Source organism: Micromys minutus, assembly GCF_963924665.1.
Source record: "Micromys minutus genome assembly, chromosome: 17".
Lineage (NCBI taxonomy): Eukaryota > Metazoa > Chordata > Mammalia > Rodentia > Muridae > Micromys > Micromys minutus.
The window spans coordinates 502,984-519,069 of record NC_137952.1 but is presented as its reverse complement, the minus strand read 5'-3'; the positions used below and the strand labels follow the sequence as shown (position 1 = coordinate 519,069).

The window sequence follows — 16,086 nt, the reverse complement described above, 5'->3', positions numbered from 1 at the left end:
ACACATGCTTTAGCTGAGAATTTCCGTTTTCAGGCTCTGTGGAAAGCAGAGGGGAAACAGCTACACTCCCGCAGTGGCTACACCAGGCTGGTTCCTGGAAATGCTTCTTCCTTACTTGGTAGAGCTAGACATTAATACTGACCAGTTTAGCTTTCCTGACTGTTAGCAAACTAATCCCCGATGAACCTGCTCTCGCATTGCAGGCATCGTGGTGATCCTTTAACAGATTCTAAAATATATGTCCAACGTAAAAAGATCCAAATTCACAAGAGTATGAAATATTTATAAAAAAATTATGCATCAGATTGTACACTCTAGAAATAAGATTCAAATTCAGTGACAAAGGTTAGAGCAAAGCTTGCCGTAAATATTTAAGAAAAACCTTAAGAGTCCTCAGGAGGTGCTAGACCTCAATTGTCCTCTGTTTGTAGAGAGGCAGCTGCCAGTGCTACGGCTGTGACCGGCTGGGCGATCCCGTGGAGCTGCGTCTTCGCAAGTTTCTTCTGCTCACACTCCGTGACCAGGCGGTTCAGTTCCGCTGCACTGTATCCAATCAGAGTCTTCAAGTCACAAACAAACTTGTACACAAATCTCTTGCCTTGAACTTTACAAATTATGTCCCCATCACAATAAGACCGTAATGCATGGCTAAGTTTCTCGTAGGCTTGTTTGTACGTTGTCCCCATTTTCGTGCAACCAATTCAGGCTGATTTAGCTTAAATTCACCTTCATCACCAACCCAAGAAATACAGTCTCGAGCATCCTTGTCAGTAAGAAGTCCCAGCAAAAGCTGCCGTAGCTGGATCTGACCATTGTTTCCTGTTCTGTTCCCCGGTGAGCTCCTATCTTCTCCTGAGATCCGTGGGGATCTTTGTACTTTTGCTGCCTTTGTGCTACTGTTTATAACTTTAATCGTAGTTGGTGTAGCAGAAGGCACTGACGCTGGAATAATCTGCACAGGCTGGTCAATTGTAGCTATCTCATTCAACTGCTGCTCTGGCTTGCCAAAACACATTTTCGAAGAAGCTCCAGATGACTCCAGAGAATCTCTCCCCAAGGGACCCGCTGAAAAAAATCTTCTTGGTTCAGACTACATAATTCTCTTCCAGAAATGTTGAGTGTGGTGAGGTCTATATCAGTCATGCTGAACTCCTTCATTACCCAAACCACCCAATGCAGGACTTGGTCTGTGGACCATTGTATAGGATAACGGGGGATCCCCAGGCGCTCCTGCTCCTTTCTGTAGCCTTCCAGTGCAGCGGCCCATCTCATCACTTGCTCTGAGGTCTCATCTGAAATGGTTGTAATATGCTTGGTGCCATCAAGAGTTATCACTTGGGCTTCTTCAACGAGATGTGCTTCTGCTTCTGCGTGGTGGGCGTCTGGATCAATGACAACTTCAGCTGTTTCCGCAGCCTTAACAATTCCAAGGATGTTTAACTTCGGCTCAATTCCTTGGTAAGAAATTACCTGTACACTAAGCTGTACAGTCCCATCTGTTTTCACTCCCTGATCAAACAAGCTTCGGTCTGAATCCAGCTGAATATCTTGCAGGCAAATTTCATGAGCATCCAAAGAACATTGCAATCTCGGTTCTAGTAGTTTCTTTAAATTGCCTAATATGCAGTCACTGATAATGGGATACTAACCCCAGAAAGCTCTGAACACCCCAGAAACAACTCACAGACTGTGTGAAGTTCAAGAAACAAAAAATATATTTTAATTAAAATAGAACTGTATCACATCCCCCTTTCCTCCCTACAGCTCCTCCTAGTTTCTCTCCTATCCCCTCAAACTAATAGCCTCTTTTCCTATATTATTGTTACATATATACATATGTGTATGTATATGTACCCACAAATACTTAATTACAACCTTAAAATGTATTTGTATACTTTTATGCAAAAATGCTGAAAATTTGTACATTTATCTTTGTTTTTTAAAATAAAGTTTTTCTTTTTTTTTCTTTTTTTTTATTTTCTAACTTCAGATTTTTATTATAGAACAAATACTTTCTGATTTCAAATTTTTATTATAATTCTCAAATTATCAATAAAATCAGTGGCGTTGCATGAAGGCAGACAGAAGCACAGGAGAGACTGTGCTCAGAAATAGTCCCAGCATGCATGGTGGGATGGTTTCTCACCAAAGGGCTACATGTGAAGCTAGATATCCACACGTGAAGAGTAGAGAGTCAGACCTTACATCACACACAAAGATGAATTCAAAATGCATCAAAGAGCAAAGCTACAAGTTAAAACTAAGATTCCCAGGGCAAGCTAGAGTCAGCTCCCTTGGGTGGGTCAATGCTTTTATGTACACGACTACCAAAAATTTAACCAGAGCCAACAACCCAACTATTAATGGGCAGAGGACCTAAAAAGATTTCTTCCAACGATATATAAAGAAGGCCACCAAGCATATAGAGCACGTGACATCAGTAGTCAGGGAACTAGGAAGCAGAAGCACTGGTCGATCTTAACGCCCACTAGAATGGCCACTACAAAAGTGAAAGATTCACAAGGACATTTCTATCTTTGTGCACTGCTGACAGGAACATAAAATAGTGTGGCTGCTATGGAAACTATGGCAGTGCCTACTAATAAAAACAGAATTACCCTATGACTACCCTATGACATACAGTCTGCTGCCTATGTGCTAAGACTGAAAGCAGGGTTCTAGGGATATTTGTATTTACATGTTCACAGCATAGTCAGGAGCTCCAGGGTGGGAACAACTGAGGTACCCACAGCTGGATGAGTAAGTAACAAGATACATACAATATACACACAACACACACTAAAACACTATTTGTCTTTACAAAGGAAAAAATTTCTAATACATGATACGAACATTCATAGTATTCTGCTACATGAAATAAGCCAATCCTCACCTCATTCCTGAAACACACACACACACACACACACACACACACACACACACACACACACACACTCCACGAATATCAGGCACTTAGAGTACTCAAATTCAGAGACCGGACAGAGAATAGTGATTACTGTGGAGAGAGAATATTCAAGGACAGAGCAGAAGGGACGGCCTGGCAGTGGCTGGGGGTCATTAGATGGGCTCTCACTGCATTTTCTGAGGTGGATGCAGAACGGGGATGCAGGCCGACTGCACTGCACTGTGAATGTGCTCATCATGACATATACAGAACTACATACTTAGCCATGCTAAGGTTCATTATTTCTAGTTAATTTAAAATATGGTCATGGATAAAGGTATATAAAATTACTTTGAGAGCACAGGCTTACAGGTAAGAGGTAAAATTAAAAACTTCTTCAATGAAGATATAATCTTCTGTAAGTTTGGGTTAGGAATGGTTTCTTAGGGTATACTGAAAGAAAAAACACATTGTCATTTTCCAATATGAAAACCGCTCTAGCCAAGAGCAGCAGTGTGTGCCTCCTGGGAAGGAAGGGATGAAAATACTCTGTGTTCGATGCTTTGGGGATTTCTGGCCAACCTGAGGTAAAACACACAAAAGCAAAGTATAAAAATAAAACTGCTTCAGAGAGTATTAAGAGACTGAAAAGGACAAACCCCAAGTTGAGAAAAAAAATGCCAATTATTCTTTAAGAGATGAGTCAACAGTTAAAAAAAAAACTTACAGGAAAATAAAAAGGTCCAGCTGAAAGCTGGACTGTAGACTGAAATAAGCATTCTGCAAAGGCAGCATAGAAAACCAGTGAACACATGAAAAAATGCTCAGATTAAATGAAAAACTTTGAACTTTTCCACAGATGGTCATAGCATTAGTCAAAGCCCCACAGTAGAAACATCTCAGAGATCCTCTGTTCTAAGGAGAAAGTCACATGGTGTCTGTCTACTATGGAATGCTACTCAGCACTACTCCATTACAGACTGGCGCTGCAGGTGCATAAACCTTCAACTCAGAAAAGGCCGGGTTATATAATTCACTCATCTAACAGATCTGGAACAGAGGGAAGGAGGACAGAGTGCTAAAGGCCGGGCTATATAATTCACTCATCTAACAGATCTGGAACAGAGGGAAGGAGGACAGAGTGCTAACGAGTGCAGTTTCTGAAAAGGATGAGACTGTTCTGGAAGTAGATAGTGGTGACCGCTACATGCTCCAGGAACACTCTAAATAAAATCCACGGGATTGTATAATTCAAGGTTCAATTATGAGACATGTGACTTTCTCCTAATACAGCTATATCTAGTCAAGTGGAGGCATTTCATACAACACATCTCACTCTCCATTGAAATTGAAGCACTAATGGGAGGTGCGGCCCAGTGGTCGAGCTTCCTAGCATAGAACGCACACTCCTCCACACTGCACACAAACACCAAGTTTGGGACATGGGCGGCAGGACTGAGGGGTGCAGCCTCCACTCCCAGTGGGGGCAGTGATACCCTAGGGAAACCCTCACAGCTTTCAAAACTGTAAATCAGCAAGTGAACTTCCCAATCCTTGATTGCCTTAGCCCCAGTGAACTACAGAACAATATAGAAGCTACAATGACTCCCTGTTCAATGGCAAGAACGATACTGAAGATTTAGTGTCCTGGTGGCTCTCTACTGTGTTAAGTGGTCCAAATAAAATGATCAGGATTCTATACATTCCCAGACCCTTTATGTCTCAAACCTTTGTTATCTAGAGTGAATATCTGTTTTATCCATTTGCTGCAAATCCCAGTGTTTAGGGATGAGGCCCATCACTCATCCTGTGTTGGTATAGTACAGGACCAGGATCTAGACAAGATCAGCAAGGATGTACAGGAGCATATGACCCAGAGAGGACTAGAGGTCTTCAGTAAGGTGGGATTTGTGGGCCAGCTCATACTCTCGTCTTGGAACCCATATCTTGAGGATGTTGGGCTGTGGCTGCTAACACCCCTTTAAGAGGAGAGGGCTGGCCCAAAACTGAAGCCAAGAAACAGAAACAAGAGTTGGAGGAGGCTGAGCCACAGGGTCTATGTTACTAACTGTGCCGATCTCATGTGGCCTCCTGGATGCACATACTGTGTAATCTGATCGGAGAGTCATCCTTGAACATAATCTTCCCCATTAGGCAATTCCCAAAACAGTAAGATCTTAACCCAGAGTTGTTCAGTACCATGGGTCTTCTATAAATGACGTCAACCAACAGAATCATTCAGAAACAGCACTGATGTGTTTTCTCTGGTGTCCTGAGGAGGAACACCTGGCCCGGAGGTTGAGCAGATACAGCAGCACCATGCTTCCTATTTTGGTTCTTTCCTGTGAGGGACCTGGAAAAATTCTGGGTGTTTTTCATCTTACATTATCAATATCCTTTTCTTCCTCTGAATCTTGATATGGCGTCCAGAATTGATCTTTTACACTCAAAAAAACGAGTACTGCAAAGCCCTGCAGTATCCTTCCTTCAAACACTGCCACGGGGATTTTCCTTCCTGGAGCACACGGGCCGACTGCACCAGACATGCACCCAGATCCTCCTTCACGCCCGCGCACGCGCTGCCCTCCGGCTTTTCCTCATAATACCCGGGCATGGCAGAGCCCACCGCCCTCACCATACCAGATCTCGGCCTTCGGTCATTCTCGACCGCCCGAAAGGGCGGGGGCCAAAGTTTTTCAATAAAAAAAGTAAATTGCCTATTGGTTCACTGATGTCTATGGCCTGGCTCACACATTCAGCTGGAGTATAGGTTTGTTCCACAATGCTTTCTTCTGTGCACTCTGATTTCTCAGTTCCATCGATCTCAATTTCTATCAGTTCTTCTGCTTCTCTCTTAGTCATGGTTGAAGTATTTCAAAAGTTCAGTCCCTCCACTTCCTTCTCCTGTTTGGCTTCTGTCTCACCTAGAGGCGTCCGGTCGCAGACTCTCTTCCAGGCGCTTCCTGTCCGGTGAGCGTCGAACGACTCAAACACCAAATTTTAGAAAACAGAGAATTTATTCATTTTTAATTTGCCTGTTTTTAAATACATACATGCATATTTGGATGGATATATATATATATATATATATATATATATATATATATATATATAGAGAGAGAGAGAGAGAGAGAGAGAGAGAGAGAGAGAGAGAGAGAGAGAAAAGACAGAGAGAGACAGAGAGAGACAGAGAAAGGAAGAGGAGGATCTGGGAAGAGATAAAAAGAACCATAATATGAGGATATTGTATACAAAATTCATTATCAATAAAAACCTAACCCAAATATGTATATAAATTGTGTGTGCGTGTGTGCATGCATGTGTATGTATCTTTAATTAATGAAAATATGAGCACTCTACCAGTAAATAGAGCTCTTAGTTGTTGATTTTGTCAAAGTATTGAAACCCAGACCTACTCACTTATAAATGGATATTAGTTGTTAAGTAAATGATAATCATACTATGATCCACAGACCCAGAGAGAGGAAGTAACAAGGAAGACTCTAAGGGATATGCATGGATATCCCCAGTAGGGTAAAATAGAATAGATTTTGCAGGGGAACTGGGGGCTAGTGGCGATGGGAGCAGGAGGGATCAGGTGGTGGGGGAGGGATGAAGAGGTAGAGTATAGAAAGAGAAGATTGGAACTGAAGGGTATTTGAGGGACATGTGGAAGTGTTTCTCAGTAAAAATTCCTCAGAATCTCCGAAGGTAACACTAGCAACTCCCAATCCAGTCACAAAACCTTTGACCTACAATCTGTCCTACCTGGAAAGATGTGAAGGGGGTAATAGAGAAACATAAATTGTGGGAACAACCAACCAAGAGGGAGCCCATGCCCAACACTCCCTGGATGACCAGGAACTGGAGGCATTGACTACTGCCCACTGCAGAAAGATTTTGAGCAGGGTTGAAAATAGCTTATGTCTGTCAGTATAAACCTAAACACAAACATCATAAACATAAACAAACATTTAGAAAGCAGTTTATAACATGGCCATTTAGCAGTAGCAATAACAGTAACAACAATAACAATTATAATAATTTCTACCCTAGGACTATGACCTTCCCAGTTATAGGCTTTTGAGTAGTCATGAATGCCTTCCTGTGAACAGGCCTCAAATCCATTCAGAGACCAGGTGGTTACTCTACAGCCATTATATTGCTACTGCTCCAGGGGGTGTGGTTCTTGTGTCAGTACCATAGCAGGTGTGCCTAGCACTGGCAAAGATCACTGACACTTTTCTCTTCAGCAGCCTGCATACTGTCTTTTGGCACCATAAAACTGAACAGCAGGAAGTCTCCCAGTTGGCTTCAGATTGTTTTTTCTATGTGTGGGAGCCAAAACATGTGAGATCTTCAGCAATCAGGTCTTATATGGTTATGTTCACTAGTATTTCTTGTCATTTTTCCTCTTTCTGCCTATTGAAGAACTGAATTCCATGTTTGCAATCAGTTTTTCATTTTTTCTCTACTTCTGTTATACCTTAATAGGGAAATTAAAAAAGTTAAATCCCTAATTTGTCCAAGTGACTTTTTTTTCTCAGTGTAATATCAAGTACCAAACAGTGCTCAGAAATCACAGAAATCAATATTATATTTGTTAAATTGTGGATGGATGAATGAATGGATCAGCAATTGGAATCTCTTTCAGAAGGAATTCCTGCTGTAATCTATGATTGGGCCACTGTTATTGACAGAGCCACAAAGAGTCTATGTGTTTTATACACAAACAGTACACATACATGCACGAAGCTGGGTTTTGAAGAGTACAGCAATGATAGCCATGTGAGTTGTCTTTTTTTCCTTATTCACATGGGATCAATTCTTAGTTGGCAGGTTTAGTCAAACACTCCCTGCTTTCAACGCTTCATGTTCCTTCTCTCTATTGTGTGCAAGACAATATGAAAGTGTCAACAAAATAATTGGGACAGATTTTGATATTTTCTTCAAGACACACCTTTATTGGCAAATTTTACTGTAGGGAGAAGAAATTCCATGGGGAAGTTGGTTCCTTGGTTATAATGTGAGGGTTGATTTACTATGAACACTTTATACATATGAGACTTCAGTTCCAGTGCTTAGATTTTGTATGGTGGGTAGTTCTTTATGAAACAGAATCTCTGAATTTACTATTCTTAAGAATTTTATTTCTTAAAAATTATAAATTGGGAAATGGGATAACATTTAAAATGTAAATAAAATAAGAATTAGAAAAAAAATTCAAATACGGATTTCCTAAATATTCTTTCTCCTTTTGTTATTTATATACTGTGCTTTGTTTTTAAAAGCTGCCAGGATACTATTTGATATGTTCTAGGAGACAAGGCTAACTCCTTAACTATAGTAACAATAATCACCCCCTATCAACAGCATTTTTTTGAGAGAATAATGATTCCTGAGATAGTACCTGGAAATTTATTAGAGTGTGGGCTTGGGAAGTTAATTGTCCTCTTTTATTCTGTGCCACTTTATGTATGGATAGAAGGAGTTAGAGTAATCTTTCTTTAATTTTTTTAGCACCCCCCCCCCCAGAGTGGCTTAGTTGGGTATGATCTGAGGGTCTTTTGTGATAATTCAGATAGTTGGTAACATTATCCCATAGATCTTGCTTACTCTAGGATCAATTTTCAGATAACAATCCAGTTATTCTATCTCGGTTTTCCTAAGTCTGAACAAACTTGATTAGTGTTGTATTCTAGCAAAGTACCTGACATTATTCTAACTTGGAGGCACATTAAGTGCATTTAAAATTCATGCTGTCTAATTTCTTATTCCAAGGAAACAGAAGAGTACAACGGCTGTTCCAATATAAAGGTAGGTGGTGTGACTAGATGAAAAATATGGAATTTATCAGATGATGTAAGGTGTTGGGCTAGTCAAATATTTCTTAGAGCTATAAGAATTTGTTTTTGAAATAAGGTAAGTTTAGGGAAGAGTAAAGAACTAAGATTATAACTTTTCTTATGATGTAAAATTAATAGTATAAAGTTTAATGATGCCAAAATTCTGTTACAATTATACATTTTTAAAAGTACTATTTGGGAATTACCAAATTGGAGCTCATGATTGGTAGGGGTTGTATTACTTTACTTCAGGTCAGTTACATTAGACAAATGTCTTATAGTTTCTGCTAGCCATGGTCTGCATATCATATGTCCTAGTATAAAGCAAATTAGGAGATATTTACCATTTAAGTAGCAGACAGAGTTAGAATGGGTGAGTGGGAGCAGAAAAGGGGAGAGGGAGACATGGAGCAGAAGGAGATAGAGAGAGAGAGAGGAGGGGGACAGAGACAGAGACAGAGATAGAGAATCAAAGAGAAAGACACACACAAAGATATTTTCAGAGACAAGGGTAATTTCTAAAGGAATATAGAATAAAGTTCAAAAACACTGTAGATTTACTCAATTCTCCTATCTACAAGTGATATCTCATATTTTTCTCATAATTGTAAGTGTATATATTTTAGCTTTGATATATTTATGTATATATATTATTACATTTTCTCTTGTAAAATAGTATAAGTTTATACATTCTGTGTTTGTAGGAAATTTAGTATCTTTGCTTCCTGTAACAGAACAGAGGCACTTGAGTGAGCAGAAAGCATTTCCTTGTATGTGATAAAGATGATAAGGAAGACGGTGGCTTAAATTTGCCCCAAGTAGCTTTTGTATAGTCTACTCAAGAGTTTGGGAAACATACACACAGGCATGTCAGCACTAGATGTACTTGACCAAACACAGTGTCATGCTTATACTCCACATTGAAAGAAACTCATGAAGTACATTATCTGAAATATTCATTTAACAGGAGGAGAGGTGAGGGTAAGGGACTATTTTCTTCCAAGTTCATTCTGTCTCCTCTGGATGGGTGTGGCTAGGAGTGCTTTTTATTCCTGTAGCAGGGAAGAAAAATTTCTCTTGATCATCTCTATCAAGTTGTGTACTTGTAAATGGTGCTTCTTAATATACAAATATCTGATTTGCTGTGTTTCATGATTTACAATATTTAAATACTGTGACCTTGACTGATTTTAAGATAACAAGATGGTATTCCTAAATGTGAAGTTTGAGAAAATTGCTTTAAAAGAGGTTCCAATGAAATTGCATTAAAAGAGGTTCCAATTACCCCATACACTGTGCCCAACACTTGTGTATAGAGTTAGACTTTCTGTTCAACATAGTAATTTAATTACCTGTACATACATTTGATGGCAGTTTGTTCTTTAGAGTGGTTGTGCTGCTTTTCATGTTTACAATGGAATATGAGACCAAACCATTACTTTTGTTGGCTCTCTTCTGCTAATCACCTTCACAAGTAAAAAGCCTTGATTGGCTTTTTAAGTGTTTCTTTTTATGTTTTATGATTATCATGGTAATATAAATTACTGGCAAGACATATTTTCATTTTGATACAATAAAAACTAGATACTCTTTGAGATATAGAAGAAAGAAATAAATTTAGAGATGAAGAAGTATGCCAAGGTAATTCTTCAAGAAGAAGTATCAAGATACAGTGAGGATGTATAAATAAATACATGTTCAGAACTTGAATAGCTACCCAAACTCAAAATATGTTGTCATCAACATCAACAGGCTGAAAGCTAGACTGGTTCTGGACCCAGAATTGACCTCTGTCTGTGTGGTTATGGGAGAGTAATAATTTCTATGGATTTCTATTTTCCAATGATAAAACTAAGTAAAACTAAAATATCATATTAGAATGCTTTGTTGAATTCTGAATTATTTCCTGTTGTCTAATGGAATGATTAGTAAGTGGTCAATGGTGTAAACTTGTGCTACAATGTTGTATTTCAGGATGCTCACTGCCTGATGTCCACTACTCCTCAACTGAACCCATGGCCAGGGCAAATAATGTGACTGAACTGATCATCACTGGTCTTTTCCAGGATTCAGAGGTGCAGAAGGTGTGCTTTGCATTGTTTCTTCCTGTGTACCTGGCCACAGTGTTGGGCAATGGCCTCATTGTTGTAATGGTCAATGTCAGTAAGAGTTTGTGTTCTCCCATGTATATTTTCCTCAGCTCACTGTCCCTAGTGGAGATCTGCTACTCCTCAACTGTTGTCCCTAAGTTCATCACTGATTTACTTGCTAAAGTTAAAACCATCTCTCTGAAGGGCTGTCTGGCTCAGATATTCTTCTTCCATTTCTTGGGTGTGGCTGAGATATTTTTGCTTGTGGTTATGGCCTATGACCGCTACGTGGCCATCTGCAAACCTCTTCATTACATGAACATCATGAATCGTCAAGTGTGTCACATGCTTGTGGCTGTTTCTTGGCTAGGGGGCTTCCTGCATTCTATAATTCAGGTTCTTATCACTATTCAGTTGCCCTTCTGTGGTCCTAATGTGATTGACCACTACTTCTGTGACCTCCAGCCATTATTCAAGCTGGCTTGCACTGACACGTTCATGGAAAGTGTCATTGTAATGGCGAATAGTGGCTTAATTGCTTTGTGTTCCTTCCTTGTCTTGTTGTCCTCCTATGTAATCATTCTGGTCAACTTGAGGAATCATTCTGCAAAGGGGAGACACAAGGCTCTCTCCACCTGTGCCTCTCACATTACAGTGGTTGTCTTATTCTTTGGACCTGCCATCTTCCTCTACATGAGACCTTCCTCTACTTTCACTGAAGACAAACTTGTAGCTGTGTTTTACACAGTAATCACTCCTATGCTGAACCCTATCATCTACACACTCAGAAATGCAGAGGTAAAAAATGCTGTGAAGAAGTTGTGGGGGCAAAAATAACATAGGGATGAAATGAAGGAGAAAAATAATGGATGAAATATGATTAAAAAACATATTGTTGAGTGGATCTGATTTCTGTGAGATATCAAAAAAATGGTCATAAAAATAAAGACATCATATTACTACCTTTGTGTCTTTCCTTAGTAGGCCAAAACTGCATGGTGTCCTAGCATTGCATGCAAGCACAGCACTGAGCTGCCTCTCTGGAATCTTGTGGAACTTATTATCTTCCTGATACCTGCTTCTATCATGGCTTGAGAAATTTGAATATTTAAGCTAAGTAAAAATGTAAAGCCCATTTAAGTTTGTAGTCTTAGGTCATCCCTGAAAGTATACATGCAAGTAACAGTGTATGGACTGAACAGGATATATATAACAATTTAGTGAAGAAAGGAGCCATGAATTTGAAGGAGAGTGTGGAAAGTTATATGGGAGAGTTTGGTGGGAGGAAGGGGAAGGGTGAAATTTTGTTACTAAAATAAAAAAAAAATGTATTTCTTCCCAAATTAAAAAAACCTGTATTTTATTTATTTTTATTACAATTTTTATTGGATATTCTCTGTATTTAAATTTCATATGTTATCCTCTTTTTCCCCTAAAAGCTGTATTTTAAATGACACTTGGTAACATATAATTATGGGCTATAATATATTATATCAATACATGTATGGAAATGTGTAGTAATCTTTTTATCAGGCATGTCTATTACCTTGATCATAACATTTATCATGTTGAAAAATTTCTTCATCCTCTCTACTACCTATTTTGAAACATATGATTAATTGTTGACACCATTAGTTATCAATAACTAATATAAAATATTAAGAAATATTTCTTAACCCAGCTGCACCCAGTACAAGAATATTTTCAGAAATACAATTTGGGTAAAGTTTCTTCTGCTGCTTCCTTTTGCCTTATTTATTTAAAATACCCAGGATAATAACTTTAAAATAAGTTATTAACACTTAACTTAGAAAGGAAACCTGCCAAAGCAATTTATCATGGGACATTGTGAAATAGGTTATTGATCTGGTTATCGCTTCTTATCAAAAAATGTATAATTTAAAATTACATCCAAGGTTTTTTTCTACTATTTGGATGTTCTTAGAGTCTTGAAACCTATACCAATTATAACCAGTAGACCAAATTATTCCCATGAATAATTTCAGTTCTTGTGACATTTTGGTATATAAGACATTTAGGCCCCCTTAACAATGTTCAAAATGACATAGATATTCTAGTTTGAGCAACACCATTTGTTGAAGATGTCTTTTCAGCGTGCATTTTTTGTTTTTGTCTTTTTATAAAAAATAAAGTGTGTGGATTTATGTCTGTATAAAGAACAGTGCAAATAAATTTATACTGATTATCCCACACAAAACTTACCAGAAAGTGCATCAAGGACCTAAATATAAAGCCAGATTCACTGAACCTGACAGAAGAGAAAGTGGACATTGGCACAGAAGACAACTTTCTGAACAGAACACTGTTAGTGCAGACACTTCGGTCAATGGTTAATAAATGGGACCTCATGAAACTGAAAAGCTTTTGTAAAGCAAAGATAAAGTGGCAGCCTACAGAATGGGAAAAGACTTTTACCAACTGCCCATCTGATAGAGGACTAATAACCAAAATATATGAAGAACCCAAGAAACTACAATATCCAAAACCCAAATTATTTAATTAAAAATAGGTTACAGATCCAAACAGAGAATTCTCAACAGAGGAAATTCAAATGACTGAGAAACACTTAAAGGAATGTTCAACATCCCTAGTCATCAGGGAAATGCAAAACTATTTTTTAATTTTATCTTACACTTGTTAGATCAATAACATAAGCTCATGCCAGCAAGGATGTGGAGCAAGGGGAACACTTATCTAGTGTTGATGGAAATTCAAACTTGTACAGCAACTATGGAAACCAATATGTCAGTTCCTCAGAAAGATGGGAATCAATCTACTTCAGAATCCAGCTATACTACTCTTAGGAATCTAGCCAAACAATGCTACATCCTACCACAAAAACAGTTGCTCAACTATTTATTGCTGTTCTATTAATTATAGCCAGAAAATCATAACAACCTAGATGTCCCTCAACAGAAAAATAGATAATGAAGACATGGTACATCTATACAATGGAATATTACTCAACTGTTAAAAATCACATCATGAAATTTGTAATCAAATGAATGGAACTAGAAAAAATTATCCTTTCTTAATAGAGAGATGAAACATCAGTGATGTAACTAAAGCATGTTTTTTTTCCTTTTTTTCTTTTTTGTATGTGCTGGTTGAAGCTGTATATCAATAGTGGCTTCACTGGCATCACAGAATCTTCTTTCTTCTTCTGGTGCCTCCACTATTCCCTGTTCATGGATAAATGTTCACAAGTGGTCCTTGGTTCCCTAAGAAGTTGCTGCTTGCTCTGCCTGGAATAACTTATGTCCCTTTCCTATACAGCAAACCTTAGAGTTCTACTTTAAAACCACCTGCTCTGTGAAGTATTTCCTGACCACTTTTATTCTGAAGTAGAATTAAGTTTCCAAACTATTTATGATATCACTGTTCTATTGGTTTGATTATAATAATTGTAAGTTTGTTTTTCCTTTCAAAATATAAGCTCTCAAAGTAGAGGACAATTCATTGTCTCTTCCTGTGAATATCATAACTGATGCCTTATAACTACTTGGTAAATGAGCAACTTTGAAGCTGATAAGCAATGCTGTAACCTCAGCTGTGACAGTGAGGAGCAGCACATCTTTTCTGTAAAAAGTTTTAAGAGGCTCTGGCTCTTAATTACATATGATGTTTTAACTGCCAGCTAATGTCAGAGATTCAAGATCCCTAACTTCTGTGAATAATAGTTTTTTGCCTACATTTAGCAAGAAAAACAGTAGGAAGGTATTCATGTGATTATTGTAAACATTCAATATGTTTACATATACATATAGAAGGTTTTTTTGAATATGTGCATATGGGTATGCATGACTGTGTTTACTAGTATCTGGAGGTCAGAGGTCAAGATCAGATACTTTTTCACAGATATTGATCATGTTGGATTTTTGAAAAAGAGCCTCTTTTTTTGTCTGATGCATGATGATTATGTTAATCTGGTTGGCTAGTTAGCCATAGAGATCTCCCTGGCCCTGTCCAACTCAGAGCATATAAGCACTCATCTATCTACTGTGTGTGGAACTCAGATCCTCCTCAGTCCACATGTAAAACATTTAGAGAAAAATGTAAATCATAGAAAAGGTAACTCTATAATGTTTAACACCACTGTCACCACCATCATCATTAGTGCTATGCATTAATTTTGTGTGATGACTGTATCCAAGACTACTGCTCTTTTTTTTTTTTTTGTGGTAATTGCCTCTCTGTTATATATTATGCTAAATGCTTTTCACATTCCTTAATGCATATTTAAAGTTTTTGGCTCAGAACTAAACACAGAGAAGGCACACCCTGTTCTCTTGCTCCACTGCTTGCATTATTCATGTTATCCTGTAGGAACTTGACTGTGATAGAGTTCTTTACTCCCCTGCAGGTTAGATTTCTTTAGTTAAAGTTACACATAGGAATTCATCAGTGACTTCTGAGTGTCTGGGGACTACACAGCTTCATAAAGTCTGTTCTAGCAGAACTATCAACATCTTCAGAAATTATCTCACCTATTGAGGGTTGGGGTCTACTGAGAGCTCATTATTATTTTTTTTTTTTTGTTCTATGCTCACTGGAAAAAAATCACAGAGATTAAAGGAAAAAACTTCCATTGTTTTAAAATTAACTCTTTTAGTTTTGATATGACAATGTAATTACTTCAATTTTTCCACTTTCATCCCCTCCCTCTAAGCACTCCTATATATCCCTCCTGATACCTTTCAAATTCATGACCTATTTTTCATTAATTGTTGTTATAGACGTATATGCATATACACATACATATTCTTAAACACAATCTACTCAATCTATATAATATTACTTCCATGTATGTTTACAGAGCTGACCATTTGTTAAAGAATAAAAACCTTATGACAATTAAAAAAAAATCTCAATTTAAGAAATAGTGACAGTTTGATTATATCACTTCAGCATTGTAATCTCTCACTGATCTGTCATATTAGAATATAAATATCATGCAATCTTTTTTCGAAAAAAAATTGCAAACTGCAGAAACCCACCAAGTGTATATAGTTTTATGTTCTTTTCCTATTGCATGTTTGGATCTTTAAGTTTTAGCTGAATATGAAACAGAACAAAGAGACAATTACTGCTCTAGAATTTTGAGGGACAGAGATAGAAAGTCCAGCACTGACTGGAGGTAATCTAATATGGTAGTGATCATAGGTCCATTGCAATAAAAGACTGATGAACTGATACCTAAATTTGATTTTAAAGCATTTAAATT

At 38.0% G+C, this 16,086-nt stretch overlaps 1 protein-coding gene and 2 pseudogenes across 3 annotated transcripts; 1 reads left to right on the top strand and 2 right to left on the bottom strand.

The window, feature by feature from the left end:
* Positions 1–410: 410 nt before the first annotated feature.
* Positions 411–5,767, bottom strand: LOC308431765 (GA-binding protein alpha chain-like; annotated as a pseudogene). The gene is made up of 2 exons: positions 5,623–5,767; positions 411–1,616 (listed from the first exon to the last, which is right to left on the bottom strand). The product of its transcript is annotated as a GA-binding protein alpha chain-like (transcript).
* Positions 5,294–5,519, bottom strand: LOC308431775 (cytochrome c oxidase assembly factor 5-like; annotated as a pseudogene). Its single transcript has one exon. The product of its transcript is annotated as a cytochrome c oxidase assembly factor 5-like (transcript).
* A 4,999-nt stretch (positions 5,768–10,766) lies between the features above and the next one.
* LOC308431773 (olfactory receptor 4B1-like) lies at positions 10,767–11,678 on the top strand (the record flags this gene model as incomplete). The annotated part of the gene is made up of 1 exon (XM_080931354.1): positions 10,767–11,678. The coding sequence occupies one exon, from the start codon at positions 10,767–10,769 to the stop codon at positions 11,676–11,678; it is 912 nt and encodes a 303-aa protein (XP_080787480.1).
* Positions 11,679–16,086: the final 4,408 nt, after the last annotated feature.